Source organism: Indicator indicator, chromosome 29, assembly GCF_027791375.1.
Source record: "Indicator indicator isolate 239-I01 chromosome 29, UM_Iind_1.1, whole genome shotgun sequence".
Lineage (NCBI taxonomy): Eukaryota > Metazoa > Chordata > Aves > Piciformes > Indicatoridae > Indicator > Indicator indicator.
Genome location: NC_072038.1, coordinates 7,732,065 through 7,750,068, shown reverse-complemented (window position 1 = coordinate 7,750,068; position 18,004 = coordinate 7,732,065). Strand labels below are relative to the sequence as shown.

Below are 18,004 nucleotides of genomic sequence, written 5' to 3'. Positions count from 1 at the left end.
ATCTGTGTGTTTATTTTCTTTTGACATCTCCTGTCCCAGAAATAGCATGAGAAAAGTATCTGCATGGGGAAAAGAAAGAGTTAAGGAGGGAAAAAATATCTCAGATTCCTTTTGGTGGAGGCTGGAAAGAGATGTGAGCTGCAGTCCCAACCAGAGCATCCTGCAGTCCTGCCTGACGTCCCAGAGCAGCTTTCTCTGTCCTGTTGCTCAGGGAGGGAGCAGCAGGGGCACAGCACTGATGCAAGTGGTGCAATACTGAACATTCCCCATTTGCTGTGGCCCCTGGTAAGGAATGAGAGAACCCAGAGCCCAGCACTGCTTTCCGGCACTATCAGCAATCACAGCCTGGGGACTGAGGAGGTCAAGGTGTTCCCAGGAGAAGCTGTACCTTTGGCAAGCACAGTTCTGGGCTAAAACATTCTTCAGCCTCTGTTTTCACATCCCACTGGGAGGGGGTTGTGTCCCTGGCCCTTATCAGCTCCAGTAAACCACAGCCAGCAATTTTATCTAAACTTTCTTCTGCATGGAGCAGCTGCCACAATAAATATCAGCAAGATCAACAAAGCAGGAGGTCCCAGAAGCAGCTGCTTGTCACAGCTCTGGGTCAAGCAGGAGCTGCCAGGATCCTCCCTTGGATCCTCACACCAGGAGTGGAAGGCACAGAAATCTGGAAACATTTTAAACCAAATACTTCAGCCACACACTGAATACAGTCAGGAGACTGCAGAAGGCCATGAAGGATGTCTTTCAGCAAGGAAGCAGCAGGGACCACCAGAAGACACCAAAGCCAGAGCTGAAGCATGAGCAAAGCCTGGCACTGCTCTGAAGGGAAGGCAGAGCCTGTAGGCTCCAAGCTCCTTCCCTGACCCAGCTGAGCTGCCTCTGCTAAGGCTTTCCCAAGCTTTCACTTCCAGGAACACAGAGCTGCTGCCTCTTTCACCCCCAAAGAGACAGAAGCAGCTCTTCGACAGCAAGGTCTGCAGAGCCCTTACAGTCTCGGTGGCTGCACGCATCGCCCACCAGCCTCTTGTTTTATTTATTAAACAGAAGCAGATTGCTCCAGGCAGCTTCAATCCCAGCGACAGGATCGGTTTCCATAGACACTTGCTGCTTCCCCATCACAATTCAGCTGCAACCAGGGAGCCATGCATGGCTGAGCTGGAGTAGCTGTGGCTGGGGGTACACAGTGTCTGACCCCAAGCACAACACAGCCAAAGCAAAGCTTTGCCCTGCAAGGGGCAGTTCACTCATCACCTCATCAGCCCTTGCAGTCGGTTCAGCTCAACCTCTCCTCTGGTAATTGGCTGCCTCAGGTGCTGTTAATGGGCACAGTTTGCCATCTCCCAGCACAGCGACCTGCAGGGATTGGGAGGTGGAGGAGTTCACCTGGGGCTGCAAAGGCAACAAGATCAAAACCTGTCTCAGCCCCACAAGAGGCTGCAGCATCCCTGTGGGGAGCTGGGAGAGAAGGCATCTCAAACCCCACCTGCACACCAAAGCAGCAGTGAAGGGAAAGCTCAGGAGCCACAGCCAGCAAAGGAACGACTGGAAAGGCAGTTCCTGAATGACTGAGCAGAGGAGTAAGGGTAAGAAAGGAAAAGGAGGCACCAAGCATCACAGTTGATGAACTGTGTCACAGCTCTGACTGACTGAGCAAACACCACTGCCAGCCACACAGCACTGGGAGCCTGCAGACACTCACCCAGGGCTCAGGGTACAAACAGCCCCCACCACACCCACCCCAAGCACTGGCTGACTTCTACCAGAAAAAACACTGCTCTAGCATGGCTGATCTGCCCAGTCCCCACATCTCCTCACCCCCTTCTTCTGAGGGCTGCAGTGGGCCTCCCCAGCTCCCAGAGCAGAAGCTGGGACCTTCCTCTCCTTTGCAAAGCAAGACAAAAACCACACCAGCAAAGCCACGTTCTGCAAACACCATGAGCTGACAATGCCCCAAACCCTTGACACCAAGAATAGCAGGCTCTTTTTAAAGATACATTAAGAGCAAATACAGAGACACTTTTAGCATTCACATCAGGCAGGACCAGCTCCACACTGAGCTTGTTATCCTCACCCACAGCAAATATCTGGTTTCATTCCTGTGCTCAGCACCCACTCCAGACTGCAGTTCCACTTAACAATAAATTGGTGACTTACCCAATTCTTTAGATCCTTGGCTTTCACTGGCCAACTCTCCCATCTTAACCAGAGCATCAAAGTATCCTTTTGCTGCATATGTCATACCTAAAAGCATCCAAAAAGAAGGGGCAAGTTATATTCTCCTTAACAGCTACCATAGCTTTTATGGCACTGAACAGATGCTAGCCACTAAACCAGACATTACTTCAAAAGAGCTTAACCCCACAGGGAGGGACTAGACAACAAACAGAAGAAAAATGAGTGAAGAAGCAAGCTCAAGCAGCAAGATTACAGAGTTCTTTAGGAGAAAGAAAGGGTACGTGCAGGACCTCAGTGGTTTTCATTCCAGTGTAACCACCAGCCTGCTTAATGCTGCACAGGAAAAAAAAAAAAAATCAGTGGAATAATTGAATATCACAGACTTTCATTAGAGTTCATTCTTGTTTGTTGACATTCCAGCTACGCACTCCACTTTAATCAGATAAGCAGGGGGTTTCCTCTAATCACAGAACACGTTGTACAGCTTGAGCTCAACACCATCAAATTATGCACCAAGGCCTCTTCCACTGTGATTTACACTTCCTTCAGATGCCCCCAACGAGCTCAGAGATCCAACAGAAAAAGGATGACCAAGGATTAAGATTGCAGGAAGATCTTGGGGTGCAAAGTGTATTCACCACAGGGGTGTGAGAAAAGGAGAGCACAAGTGATCATCCTGGTGCTCCACATGCTGCAGGTACAGTGTGCCCAACTTGAGCTGTGATGAAATAGCATCTAGTAAACAGATTCCACTGCCTGGGTAATTAAAAGCTGCAGTATAACATTTCAGAAGAATAAATAAAAACCACAGTTCCAAATGCAGCCTTTTCTCCTCCCCATGGAATCCTGCCTCCGCTCCCTTCCTTGCTGGAGATCAGCAGGGAATCAGCAGGCAGAGTCACAGCCACATTATCAACCCCTGCTTTGGTGGTGTCATTAGGGAATGCTGCTGCTTGTAAGGGTGAATTAAGTCCCATCCCTGAGGGAGTAGAGTTCACAGCCCCTGGGCAGTGGACCAGGATGGACAGGCACTTCCCACGTCACAGGCAGTTGATCCATTAAAACAGAGTTAAGCTGGGAAGAAAGCAGCATGCAGAGGAGTGCCTGTACCCGAGATCAGCAGGAGCTCTGCCTATTAAAACATCCTTCACTGAAAGGTCCAGGAACCTCATTTGACTTGTGGGAAATAAAATTTGCCCCAGGCACAAAGCAGGAGGCACAGATCCTTTCTAAAGGTCACATTTCAACCACCGGCATTCAAGAACAGGAGGCACAAAAATATTATTTTTTTTTCCACTGGCTTAAGATCCTGACAGCCTCCTCTTCCCTTCCAGGCATTTTCACCAAGTCAATTAAAAGAATCAAATCTGCCATGTGCAGAGCTGCTCTGAAGTGAGCAGAGCCCTCCCCAAAAGCAGACAGCTTGCCTCTGGGATTGAACAGAGCCTGCCCTAAACCTCCCCCAAAACCTCACTGAGGAAGACCCAAGCAGTATGCAAAGTTGCTTTAAGTCAAACCAGCCCATTTTCAGTTCTCATCAGTTCATGCTTTACTTTTGATCATTTATATCTATGCCTCCCTAACAGCTCCCAGTAGGGCCCTCTAATCCAAATCAAGAGCTGCCACCAGTATTTTTAGTTTGTTGGGTTTTTTTCCCCTCTCTCTCTTCTCTTCCAACACATTCTTTTGGGCAATTTGAACACTTCAGCAGCACATCTTTAAACAGAGATTCAAATCTTAAACTCTAAATATTTTAAAGTCATGTTTAGAGACAAACTGGTTGGAGATGTTATTTGTTAGCCAGTCACCACCCAACAGTTTATCACTCAAATCCTTTCCACATCCACAGCCTTGCACACATCTTGTACATCCTAACAATGTCAGCTTTGCATCAAGGTCCAAGAATCACCTCCTCAGTTTCCTCCCTTTAACTCTTCCCTGGGAACAAAGAGTTGGTTTTTCAGCTTTCCTCCTTTCCAAGGCCATGCTGACCAGCTGGATCCTCCCCAGCCTCACAGCATTTCAGCAAGCAATGCAGTCACACTTACTTGCTAAGGCTTTTTCATAGGTCTTCCCCATAGAAATGAAATTCCTGAGGCTGGGGTTGAACTGCTCCATGATTGTCTAGAGGAAAGAGAAGAACATCATCAGGGGTTAACAGATATGATCAGAAAGTGGACAGAACAGCTCCACCCTCCCCAAGGCTGGTATGCTGAACTCAATGCTCATAAACATAAAAACAGAGGAAAAAAAATCCTCCCCTATCCCTCACAGGTTCCCAACATCTGCAAGAGGATGCTGGAGTTACACCAAGAAGCCTCAAGTTCACCCACGTATTGCAAATAATGCTCCAAAGCAACGGCCCTGTTGGCCTACAAGGGCAAATATTCTTCTTATTTGGGGTAAGCCAAAAGCACAGCATTAGAGCAGTGCAGAAATAGCCCAACACTAAGAGCTGTTGAACATTGCTAGGATGTCAGCTGAGTGCTGCCACTTCAAGCCATGCCTCCTCCAGCACTTTGTAAGAGCAGGGTAGGGGCACCTTCACCTCCCACTAAGGAGAACCACTCCAGAGGGCTCTTTCCCACAGCAGCTCCAGCAGGTGACTCTGGCACTGTCCTGACACCAGGTGAGAGCAGAGCCTGAACATGTCAGCAGGAGCTGTGAAAACGTCCAAACTATCCTCTCTTCACCCCACAGCTTTACTGAGGGAGACCAAGGTTGGGTTTTGAAAACCATGAGGAAAAAGCCAATAATGAGGTGGTTCTGCAGGGCTACAGTAGGAGATGCCTTGTGCAGGTCTTCACTGTAAGAGACAAACGATGCCCCAAACCAGAAAACTATCATATATGGCAAATATCACCATAGTGATAACCACAGGTGGCTGTTTGAGACAGCAGGCAATGGCCCTCAGACCAACCATGGAGTTGATCTGTGTTCTGGGAGATGGTGGCTGCTGATGTCCCACTCCCGGGATGACCCTGGAGAGCAGCACCAGCTCGGTCTGTCACGGACAAGCAGAAAGGGCTGAAGAGAGGTATCTGAAATGGTCACCAAGGAACTGAAGCCAGCCCCCATCGTCCCCACCAAGCTGGTGCCAGCCATGGCTGAAGCCACGTGCCAGGAATTACACCTCGGTTCTCCAAGCACTTGGTGTCACTTTCCACCTGCCTATGGATGCATAAATTAGGGTGTCGGTGAACACCAGAAGCGCTGTCTGACAGCTTTTCCTCCCTCGCTCTAAGGTCCTTATTTAAACGTGGAAGGAGGGGGAAGGAATAATCGGATCATGAAGAACAGCTCTTTGTACGCCTGGCACAGCAGCTCCTGACCCTCCCCTCGCCAGGGCGATTCAATCCCGGCGCCGATAGCATCTCTAAAACCAGACACCGCCTCCCGGCCCAGCCCCGGAGGAGACAACAAAATCCCCATTCTCTCCCTGCGAACCCGACCTCCAGACTGAGCCCCAAGCCCCAGCTCGGGGACAGTCTCCCACCGCTGGAGAACTAAGTTCAACGCCTCAGTGTCCCCACACAGCCTGAGCAGGGAAGCTTGGGCGTTCCCTTGGGATGCGAGGGCTCCGCACCCCCCACGCCGCGCTGCTGGCACCGTCCCATGCCGGCAAGGGGAGGGAAGACGACAGACAGACACTTACGGCGAATAAGCTGATTAAGCATCTGTCACCTCATCTGAAGCTGGCCAAATGCTATAAAGCTCATTTTCTGCCTGAAGCATTTTTATCCCAAGTTCCTGCTGCCTTGGCCTTTGGAGTGTGTGACAGTTTAATTTTCTTCCGCGGGAGCCTGCCCAGCCAGCGCCTCCCCCTCAGCTCTCAACAGCCATTTTCTAATTTCAGTGAGCAGGAACCCACAAGGGAGACCAGCTCGGAGACCAGTGTCAAGCTGGGGCATCACCTAGGTGCTGGTATTTGTTGGCAGCAGGAATCCTTTTAATCCTCCAAGGAGCAGGGAGTGCAGCAGCCCTGCTCCCAGCTGGAGCAGCAGGTTGAGGATGCCCAAGCTGTGATGCCCCAAAAGCCACCAGCTCTCAGTGCTTTCGGGACCAGCCCTGCAAAAGGCAGAGATCTGACAGGCAAGCACAAGACTAACGAGGAGCTTCACCACTAATTAAGGCTGCAGGTCAAGCTCTGCAGCAGCACAGTGCCCATGGAAGCTACTTTGGGCAGCACATAGTTCAGTGAACACTCTCAGCTTGGAAGGAGAAAATGGACCTGTAGCAACAAGCCACATAGCGAGTTGCTTTCCCTAATTGTAGGAGACAATTGCACAGGAGTTAATTAACACAGACAAGGAGGATTGCTGCAGCCTCCCCACATCACGTTTAAACTTTGGTCAAAGATCTACCTGTGTTACCCCAACAAAGCAGCTGGAGGTGTGGGATTGCTGCCCATGGCAGGGACACAGACATGTTCATGCTGCCCATGGTGGACAGGGACACGTCCCTGCTGCCCACAGTGGGGGACATAGACACATCCTTGATGCTCATGGTGTAGACAGGGACATGTCCTGCTGCTCATGGCAGGGACACAGACACATCCCTGCTGCCAACAGTGCCATGGCTACAGCCTCCACCATGCTCAAGCTGAGCTGGAATGGCTGAAAAACGTTCATGCAGAAGAGATACTGACAGAACTTGGGTGGAGAAGGGATTCTGAAGCAGTCTGCTGGGTTAAGCACAGGGAATGTCCATGCACATGTATGTATAGGTGCACGCAGCAATGAAATGACTTCTGCAGCAGTGCCCATGTGAACACATCCTCCTGAAGCACACAGCTGAGTGAGTAAATGACAGAAGAGGATCCACAGACATCACTGGCAGGGCAGGAGCACAGGTGACCAGCAGTGAGCACCGGCTGTCCCCACGACACACCTGCACAGATGGCAGCGATGGGGAGCAGACCCAGGAGGGCAGTGCCATGCCCACAGACTTCAAGCAGCCTCTCTCAATCTGCAGGTCTCATGGGGACAAACGTGGTAGAGCAGATCCAAGGAAATCCCCTGCCAAAATTCAGTACTTCTTCCCCAAACTGGAAGGAACCAAAGCACAGCTCAGCCCTGGCACCACTCAGGGTAGGACCCCGCTTGCCATAGACCAACAACATCCATTTTAAAGCAATAAATAAAGAGAAATAAGCCCTCAGAATGGGTCCCACTGATCAGCTGAAGAAGGGAGGAGGCAACTCTTTGCTGGCCAAATAAAATTCGTTACATTTTAGGAGGAAGCTTGCTGTTAAGTGAGTGTTTTTAAAACGTTGTCTGGAAGCTCCAACAAAAACAGCCCAGCAGGAGGGCTGCACTGAAAAAGACTCTTCACTACGGAGATAAAAATAGAGTTTTTCAAGCTGCCTTCTCACTCCTCCCAGGGTGGGAAGGGAAGGTGACTCCAGAACTAACACACCTTCACATCCCCCTCTCCAGGTGAGAAGCTGTGAAGGAGAAATACTGAAAAAAAAAAAAACACACAAAAAAACCCTAACCCATATTTATGGCACAGAATAAGCTCGACAATTAATCACTTCACACACCCAAGTCAGCCAACAAGGTGCTGTAACCCCTCCTGTGAGGCCGCAGGTTGCATCACTGCTGGATGCAACCCCTCCACCCCAGCCCCACCCAGCAGGGAGGGCAGAGGTGCCCACACAGGGTTTTGGTAGGGCTTTCCTTCAGCTGGTGAGGAGAAGCCAGGTCTGCAGGACACTGCAGTGAAGCCAATATTCAGCAAAATGCTGGTAATGAAAGCAAGTCTCATTCTCCCTCCAATTTTGCTCCATCAGCACCACCCACAAGTTGTTTGCCTTCCACACGCCGCCTGGGCAGAGTTTAGAAAAACACAGACAAAAAAAAAAAAAAACCAAACCAAAAAAAAAAAAAACCTGGCAGCTAAGGGTTGAAAGGGCTTTGCTTTGTTCCAGTGCACTAAATTCCCTGGGTAATACCACTCAGCTCTCTGGGATTGGCACAGCTTTATTCAGCTGCCAAAAATGAAACTAATGCAAAGCACGAGGTCTCCAGGACACAGTCCTGCTGAATTAGGGGGGAGAAGAGGCAACAGAAAATAAGGTCTCCATCTTTCCCCTCTGACCACACTCCATGCTGCACAGCAAGGACCTGCCAGCTGCTCCAATGCTGCAATAATCAGCCCTTGAGTGAAAAGTTCAGTCCTCTCCAAGAATGAGCTGGAAATGAAGCTGCTTCAGGTTGTATCAGGTTTCTCCTGTGTAGGGAAGACCTCCACAGCACTTCCTTAAGGGCTTTAAAAAGAGTAAAACCAGGCTGCACAGTTCTCCCCACCAGGCCATCCTCACAGCCTCCCAGGTAGCTCCTAAAACCAAACACAGAGCAAAACACAAAGCAGGTGCTCCTTTGCTCTGCTGGGGCTGGAGATGATCAGTGGCCATGGTCTGCTGGGCACCCAGCTCTGCACCACTGCCTGCATCACTGCACGGCTGGAACAGGACCTCAGCGTTCACAGCCATGCACAGGCTGCCCTGATTACTGTGCTGTAATTAGAGCCAGGGTTCATGTGCAGCCTCTTCTCCACACAGCAAATGGCCAGACAACTAGGGATGAACGTGATGAGGGGCTCCTGGATGTGACCAAGGGATGAGCATTACCAAGAAAGCCACAGCATGAACTGTGCCCTGGGCCACCCCTGATAGAAATAGGCTGGGCACATCCTGGACACCTCAGTAAACACAAGTGATGGACTTTGAGCTAAAAAAAAACAACTTCAGTGTTTTCCTAGAACCATCCTTTGGTGCCCCTATGCAGCAGTAAGGTTGTGATGGCTCCTTGCAAGACTGACACTTCACAGTGGCATGAGTGGCCTGGGCTTAGTCTGGCACCCACAGCTTTCCTAGGTGATTCATAGTTGACAGCAGCATATTACAGGACCATGACAAGTGTCACCAGAGAAGGAAGCCCCATAGGACTCTCCACTACACCAGTCACTGCAGAAATGGCTCAGCTACAGGGAAGTTTGGTTTCTAAACGGGTCAGCCCCGCTCCAGGAACGCTTTCATTACTTCTCTATTAATATTTAATGCCCAAACCAAGCCTGGCGCTGCCTCCATCTCAGCTCACCCTGCCCTGCACCATCAGGAGACAGCCCCACAGCTTCAAGAGCCAAGGTTCTGCTGGGAGAGCAGCCTCGCTGGACTCATTAGAGGGGGTTATTTCAACTGCTTACAACACACCCAGCTCGCAGCTCTGCTGCTGGGATCCTGCCTGTCCTGCAGTCCCCAGGATCTTGGTGCACCACAACACACAACACAGCAGCAGCATCTCACAACCCCAGCTGCTGATGGCTGTGGTGCTGCAGCCCTCCTTCCCTTGCTATCATCCAGTCCACCTCACTGAGTTCTCCCCAAAGCTTGCTCCAAGCCACAGGAACAGCTGAGCCATGGCCCTCCAGATGAGGCTCTCACAAGGTCCTGCCCCAAAGGCAGATCAGGGCACAGCCCAACCTTTACTGAAGAAAGAGCTCAGGAGCAAGGGAAGCAGGAAAAAAACCCCAAACAAACAACAACAAAACAACCACAAAAAACCTCCCCCCACCAAAACCCAAACCAAACAAAACCAATCCCCCCCCCAAAAAAAAACCACAAACAAACAAACCTAGGATCCCCATCTAAAGGTATTTAGTTTCTACTGACTATTGCGTTGGAAAACAAATGATCCAAGTTTCAGGGAAAGAGCTCTGAACATCTTCGTAATTGGGATTTGGGCTTGAAGGAAACTGGAATGGGAACCTCCACAGAGACGCACCCCCCCAGCACCCCACAGGGGAGATCTCCACTGCCAAGCAAGGAGGGTCCCCCCCAGCCCCTTCCCCACAGAATTTGCACCAAGGGGCTTGACTCAGTGAAAGCCTGCAGCTCCAAGAGGACATACCCAGCCCTGCAACACAAGCAGCACAGGAGAGAAACCTTGGCCATGAGCAGACTCAATGCAACAAGGCACCAAAAGTGGAGTCAGCAGCTGCCTCCATCCCAGGGAGCAGCATCTCTCAGCAGCAGGAGCCAGCAGCATAGGGGAGTGATTGGAGGGCACGTTCAGCAAGTCAGGAGCTATAGAACACTTCTTAATCTGTTAAGTTTTGACAGCCTGGAGATGTATCTACCACCTTCAGCAGAGACAGAGACCACTCTCCCAGACTGCAGGTATTCACACAGAGGGGATGGAGCAGCAGACAGCAAGAGCAGCCCCACATCACCACCCTGCTGGTGAGCAGTGCAGAAGCTGGAGCCAAGCCTGCTGACCAGTGCAGGAGCTTGGGCTGAGCCCCCACTGCTTCCTCCAGACCCATTATGCCAGCCCAGCACAAAGCCTCGCTCCAAAAGGACTCAGCTGCAGAGCCAAGACGCCTACAGAGATGCAACTCCAGCAAAAGCTCATTGCTCTATAAAAGCACCACAGCCCTGGGCCCTGCTCCCTGTGGGACAAGCCCAGCCTCCACCCTACCATCCTCTGCAGCTACTGCTGGGGAAGGAATTCTGCAGCACTTTGACCTGTTCCCACACAAGCACACAGCACCGACTGCCCGCAGCAGCAGCAGGGTGCTGCCATCACATGCATCCATGCCACCAACCGCTGTGGTGCTCTGTCAGCTCAAGGCCCCAGCACCCAGCCAACTGGTTCCCCATATCTGGGGGTGTGGGATGCCCTGGGGGCAAGGAGCAGAGACAGCAGGGAGTACAGCACATGGAATTTGGGGGTGGCACTGGGCTAACTCCAGGGGCCAGCTCCTTCCTCCTGTCACATCGCATTGTCCCTGCGCTGCCAAACACACCAGGCCACCCACAACCTCTCTTCTGATTCACTTGAGTAAGGATCCTTCCCCTTCCCTCTGGACTTGGAGATAATGAGGCAAGAGGCTGCAATGCCTGCAGTAACATTTATTAGGGCTGATGTGAAGCAAACGACTCTCAGGCACTACGCCTGCATCGGTGTCAGACAATTAGGCTTCGATTTGGGATGTTTTTAAGCAAACCTCTTTGAAGGCAGAGCTCTTCACACACCATTGCAAAACTGCCTTCCACGTGGAGAAACAGCTCTGGAGCGAAATGGAGGTTGGCCTGCAAACGGCAATCACCTAACCTGTCACAACAGCAGACAGATTTGGCTCGAGGAGGGGGAGGAAGAATTGCCAGTCCCTCCTTCTTGCAAGCAGAAGATCCTGAGCAAGAGGTGAGCAAAGCACGGGGAACAGCCCAGAGAGATGCCAAACCTTGTGCCTGCAGCCAGAGGGGTCTCATCCCTCCACGCTCAGAGCCCAGCCTGGCAGCTGTACCGCTACGACAGGGTCCACGCAAGTGAATCAGCACCAGGGAAGGTGGGATCACGTTGGTGGAAGGTGCCAGCAGCCTCCGTCTCCCTCTGTAATTACTACACGTGTAGGCAGCTGCCTGGAGTGGCAGCACGGGCACGGGGGCGGCTGACAGCTCCTCCACCATCTCATTAGCACAGTCACTCCGAGGGCGAGTGCTGCTTCTGCAAGATGATTACAATGGGCTTCCCAAGCAGAGCGCCTCGGGAAAGCCTGTATGGGAGAGGGTGCCTGGCACGGGGAGCAGCTCCTGCTCCAGACCTCATGGGGAACCGGCTCGACCCCCTTGTCCAGCTGCTGCCAAAACCCCGGCAAGACAATGGCAGCAGCTGAAAGAAAAGCATAGGTTGGCCACCCCTCCTGCACCCCTGCGGCTTGGGGTTTGGTGGCAGTAAGGAGGCAACATCCAAACCACCCCAGCATCATCCTCCTGATCACAGCAGCGTTCAAGGATAAGACAAACAACAGAAAAGCATGGGCCAGAAAATATACTCAGACCAATGGGGATTTGAGGCATTGAGGGTGGATTTAGACTGAGACTCCAAAGCTTACAGAGCTCTGCAGAGTTCACAAAGTCCCTGAGCCTCCAGACCTCATCTTGGGCTCCAGGAGGTCACAGAAGTCCACAAAGAAATGGGCAAGCACCAGGTTCCTGCACACACCCCATGCTACACATCTCCAGAGTCCAAGAAAAGCATCATCTCCTCCAGAGGAGAAAAGGTTCCTCATTCACCACAGGGAATGCAGTCAGGATCAGCCTCCTCCAATTACCAGCACAGAGATACTGAATTGGAGAAACCCATGAGATCTGACTCCAGCTCCATGTCCTCAGTCCCCACACTCCAGCTGTCCCCACTAAAATACCAAGAAAGGGAAGTGTTCATTAATGGATGGAGACCTTTGGACTCCTCTAGAGTCCAGCTCATCGACCTTCTGTCCTTCAGCCAGACCAGCCAGACTTCAATGGAGATGGTGCTGCTACTTGCTCTAGGCCAAGGGTGCTCTGCTCCATCTCTAGATCTACAGCTCAGGAGCAATAAAGCCAATGGTTGGAGGCAAGGGAAGAGTCTGCCCAGCATTCACCCTTCACCCATCCTTTCCTGGGAGAACGAGCACCATTTAAGCACAGTTGTGGTGATGGCTAAAGCCACCCTGTGAGATCCTTACACGGCTGTGCCCAGGGAACGGTGACCTGCTCTGCAAACCTCTCATTAGCACAGTTCTTCGAGGGCAACACACCTCAAACAACAACTGAGTCACCTGCTGAAACTGTTCCCAGCAGCTGTTCCCAGCCCAACCACGCTGTCACCCAATCCAGGGGACCAGCACAGCCAGGTGACAAGCTCCAGCAGCTCTAACCCTGTTTGTCCAGGCAGTAGCCAGGGTTGTGCCTATATGCAAACACTCAGCTCCCTGGGAGGCAACAGCTCCTGCCTGCATGGGACACAATGGCGTCAACACCCGCGGTGCCAGGCTCTGCCCAGGTGCAGGAGCAGCCAGGACAGGGGTGAGTCTGGGTCCAACAGCTGTGTTTAGGAGGCATGAGGGTGTCCCAGACACCTGAATCCCAGCTGTAGACACAAAGCTCCATTCACAGACCTACTCTACATTCAGAGCAGCCAAATTTTTGGTGCCATGAGCTCCCTCCAAACAGCTGCCGTGCCCCAACATCCTCCAGATCCAGGAGTTTAGAACTTCACTACCTTAGGTTTTTGGTGTTGTGGTTTGTTTTTTTTTTTTTTCTCTCAGAGGGGTGGGTTTTTTCCCTGCTTTATGCTCCCAGGTAATTCAATCTAACCACTTAAAATGCAGGAAATCATGCAAGCTCTCCAGTTTAACAAATGACATCCTGCATTACATGTTAGGCTAGAAGGGTTTTATTAGGCTCAGTCACAGGACCCAGCAGAGCAGAAACCACTTCCCCGCACCAGGAAAATTAAAGTACATAAATTATTTGATTTTTTTCTTATAACACCAGGAGCAAAGCAGAAGGAAAAATAAAATTATGAGACCCCAAAATCCAGCTGTACTCAAGGCACAAAAAAGGCTCTGACCACTTTTAATTGCTGCAGGAAAGCGAATGATTGCCCAAACCTGCCCTGGACCGAGGTGATTTAGGGACAGCACTGTTCACCTATGCGGTCACACACCTTCCCACTCGGGTCCCGACACCCGCAGGGGGCTCCAACCAAGGCTTGGGAGGGTAAATCGGGGTGCCCAGGGGCGGTTAGAGATACTCGAGGAAAGGCTCGGGGTGCCCGGAGCTGCTCCTCGCTCCCAGCTTCGGAGCTGCGAGGCCCTGGCAGCAGCTCCCAGTCCGACCGGCTCCGGGCGCTCGGTGCTGGCATCCCCCGACGTCCCCGACGCCCTCCCCGGTGCCTTCGTCCGCTCGCAGCCCGCTCTACCCCCGCACCCGATGGAAAGACGAAGGGTGGGGACAAATGGGTGGAAACAACAACAACAAAAAAGCACACCCCCTAAACAAGGCGGTGCCGGTGCCGGACGGACACTTGTTGCAGGGGCTTACCTTGTAGACATTCTCGGTGAGGCGATGCACCTCCTCGGAGCGGGACATGCTGGGCGGGCCGGGCAGCACCATGGCGGGCGGCGGGGGCTGCGCGGAGCAGTGCGGAGCGGAGCAGCGTAGAGCCGAGCGGCGATGCAAGAGAGAAGCGCGGAACGGCGGCCGCGACGCTTTTTATCAGCTCCCCGCCGGCCCGGCCCGCCCCGCTCCGCCCGGATCCGCCCCGCGGGGAGGAGCAGAGCCGAGCTGAGCCGAGCCGGGACAGCCTGGGACAGGCTGGCCCGGCCTGGCTTGAATGGTGGGCCAGCGCCCGAGCTCGGTGTGGGGCTGGAGGAGCGGGGGATGGCTACGAGCCCAGAGGGCGGGTGGGATGCACTGTGCTGTGCCCCATCCCGTACCCCTTCCATAGACCATTTCTCACTTTGTGTTCCCTCCCATACACCACTCCCATTCCATACCTGCCCCATCCTATACCTCTCCCATCCTATACCTCTCCCATCCTATACCTCTCCCTACACTCCACATTCCCCATCCCGTACCCCCTCCATACCCATAACCTATCATACACACCCCCATATCGTTGCTCAACATACTCTGTACCACACCCCTACTTTACCCCACTCTACCTCTTTCTGTACCCCACATCCCTGCTGTACCCCATCCTATCCCTGGTGCTGTGCCCTGTTCCCAGGTGCGTGGGCTGGGGTGGACAGGTGAGGACCAGCTGGAAGGAGGAGAGCAGCTGGTGGTGTGAAGGGTGGTGGGGAAGAGACGGCAGATGCCATCCGAGGAGGCCAGGAGAGGGCTGAGTGGTCACCGTGGTGTACGAAGAGAGCAGTGCAGCACAGCTTGCTGGGCTGGTCCTCAGCAGGGAGCAGAGCTTGGCCCGTGGGAGACCAGCCCAGACAAAAGCAGAGGCAGCTCTTCACTGTCTCCACACTGTCCCCACTCTGTCCCACTGCCAGGAGAACCAGGCCCACACCTTGTCACACCTGAAACACCAGGATTCCCCCAGGAGGCCCTTCCCAATCCTCCCTGTGGGACACTGAAGCTGCAGATCCCCATGTTTCTCATTCCTTCCCTGCATAGGTCCTGAGGGATATGAGGGGTGGAACAATGCCCCAGAGCCAGCATCCCATGTCCCCCACCATGGCTGCCAGTCTCTGCAGGGAGGTTTGTGGTTCAAAGGGAGCTTTACAGGGCCGGGGCTGTCCCCACATGCCTATGGCCATACAGATGAGAAACATTTGGAAGGCTCCAGCTGCAAACTGCCACCAGCTGCCTCGTCCTGTTCCTCAGGCCAAGCCTTTCTCTCCTTCCTCTCCCTGCTCTCTGCTGCAAGAGTGGTGAAACAGTTAAGCAGCTAAGCAAGGTTTTTTCCATCATCTCCTCTATCAGTTCTGAGAACAAGGAGCCCAAGCAGCCTAGGTCGATACTTTGGCCCGAAACCTCTTCTTTCTATTCCCATGCTGCCTCTGGATCTCCATCCCAGCCCTGGTGAGGAGCAGGGTGGGCACTGAAGGCAACCACTCACTCTGGGCACACTCGAGTCCCGTTTTGGTTGCTACACCCTCAGAGGTTTCACACTCCAAAGGACAGGGAGGAATTAAAAAACCCTGAGAAGGGTTTTTGTCATTTTTCTGGAGCACCTGGTTAACCTGTTCCCACTGGAGCTCGAGAGAGACAAATGATGATGGGATGTAACCTCAGGGGAGACCTGGGAACAAGGCTGATGTGGGTAATGTTCCAAGAAGGGATGCCCAGCTGCCTGCAGCCACTCAGATGCCCCTTTCCCACTCAAGCTCCCTCAATCCTGAGTGGCCAGGCTGGTGAGCTCTGGTGGGACACCATTCCCTCATTCAGACACCGGCACCTTGCTGCCTTCCTAGTGCCAGTGAAGAGTTTCAGACCCAATGTCCAGGAAGAGAGTGCCTCCATCCACATCTCCATCACCTTATTTTTAGTTGTGTTATGTAAGTTCTTTGCTACGTCATGGATGTGGGGGGTTCTTGCATCTAATTCCAGTGTGACAGCCCAGCAATTCAAACAAGCTGTTCCTCTGGTGAGAAAGATAAAAGGATTTGTAATTTCTCATAATAAAAGAGGCCTTCTGGGATGACCCTCTGAGAATCTCTGGCATCTAGGGCTGCTCGTAGGCAGCTGCTCTACTTTCCTGCCATCCTCTGCTTCTCCTCATCCCCAGGAAATTCGATTACTGAAAACCTTTCTGCCTTGTGCCCTCTGGTCCCAAAGTGAAGCTTTGGCTGGAAGCCACCAGTGACTTCTCAGTCTCACATGAAGGCACAGATTTGCCAAATTATAGTGGCCCTTGGCTTCTACCATGTCAAACAGTCTTGATTGGCAAAAGCGCCTGGGGCTGGCCTGTGCTGCCCAGACTGCTCCTACTGCCCATACTGCCTGTGCTGCCCATGCTGCCATGCTGCCCATGTTACCCATGTTTCTCATGCTGCCTGTATTGCCCATGATGCCCATGCTCCCCATGCTGCCCATGCTCCCCATGCTGCCTGTGCTGCCAGTATTTGTCATGCTGCCCATACTGCCCGTGCTGCCGATACTGCCAATATTGTGCTGCCCATGTTACCCATACTGCCCATGTTGCTAACATTTCTCATCCTGCCCATACTCCCCATACTCACCATACTGCCTGTGCTGCCAACATTTCTCATCCTGCCCATACCACCCATGTGCCATGAGGCTGTGCCAGAGCCCAAGGCAGAGCTGCCACCCCGCAGCCTCCCGGAGCACCCTGGGAATTCACAGAATTCGCAGCAGGAAAACCTGCTGTTGCCTCGTGCTGTAACATTTGCTTTGATTGCTTTATTTATTTATTTATTTTTGTTGCTAGCTGACTTTCTGTCAGGGTGATTCACTCCCTGGGGCTTGGCAGCAGCTGGAGCGTGCCCAGGGTAACCATGGTGGCAGAGTCCTTCACGGGTTACCTGCATCCCCGTGGCAACTCCTGGTGCGTCTCGTTTCTTTTGGAAGGTAGAGACCTTCCACCACGAGAGCTGTGCTGGGGAAGCCAAACCTGGTGGGTGCCATATGGGAAACCCACCATGCCAGACCTGGAACAACAGCAGGATAAACACACAGCAGCCCTGCCCTGCCCCAGCCCTGTGCCAGCCCTGGAGCTGTCACACGTCCCTGTCACTGGAGCAATGCCTCCCCTTTGCAAAACCAGGGTCCCTCCCTGGGGTGGCAGCACATCAGCACACACACAGCACCGGGCACCTCCAGCCCCGGGTGGAGTGAAGTTGCTGTGGCAACACCAACTTATGTAATCCACCCCGCTCGGCTGCAGGTGTGGGGAGGAAATTGTGCTATTTTCAAGGTTTCATTAGGTTCCTTATTAATTAGCAGCATGGCATCATGCCAGCTCTCCTGGCAGGGTCACGTGTCCCAGCACCACGCTGGGGTGGTGATGGCCAAAGGCAGCGGTGGCACAGAGTTGTGGACAACAGCTCCTCTGGATTGCCAGTGAGGTGGACACATGCTCACCAAAATGCCTCCACAGGTGGGTGAGGTGGCTGCCTGGGGAGGGAGGTGGCTGCAGGGTGGCATAGCTGTCCAGGGAGGGGAAAACCATGCTGCCTGGGGTCAGCGGGAGCTGCCATGTCCTGGGCACCTCAGGAAAGCCTCCTGTGACACAGAAGAGAGGGAAAAATAAAGGTGAGTTATAATCCCTCATGCCTTTGAATGTGATGTGTCACCACCAGGTGATAGAGAGGAGGAAACAGAGGTGCAGCCCCCTGGCTCTTGCCATCCCCCCAGCACTTCTGCCAAAGGGCATGGACAGGTGATATGCCCCCAGGAGCAGCTCTGGGTGGTCACTGCTCACTCCTCAGCACCTCGAAAGAAAAGGGATGGTGTCAGAGTAGGAGAGACCAAGCAGGGACCAAGGCACCTTTGTAGATGCCAGGCTGTAGAAGCCAT

At 52.8% G+C, this 18,004-nt stretch overlaps 1 protein-coding gene across 7 annotated transcripts in view; it reads right to left on the bottom strand.

The window, feature by feature from the left end:
- The window catches only part of BAIAP2 (BAR/IMD domain containing adaptor protein 2), a 50,725-nt gene extending 36,611 nt beyond the window's left edge, over positions 1–14,114 (bottom strand). For all 7 annotated transcript variants that reach the window (XM_054393996.1, XM_054394001.1, XM_054393998.1 and 4 more), the window contains exons 1-3: positions 14,054–14,114; positions 4,227–4,302; positions 2,158–2,244 (exon numbers count right to left, since the gene is read on the bottom strand). In XM_054393996.1, the coding sequence (XP_054249971.1) occupies positions 2,158–2,244; positions 4,227–4,302; positions 14,054–14,101 (211 nt within the window). In that variant the 5' untranslated portion in view covers positions 14,102–14,114. The remainder of the gene's footprint in view (positions 1–2,157; positions 2,245–4,226; positions 4,303–14,053) is intronic.
- Positions 14,115–18,004: the final 3,890 nt, after the last annotated feature.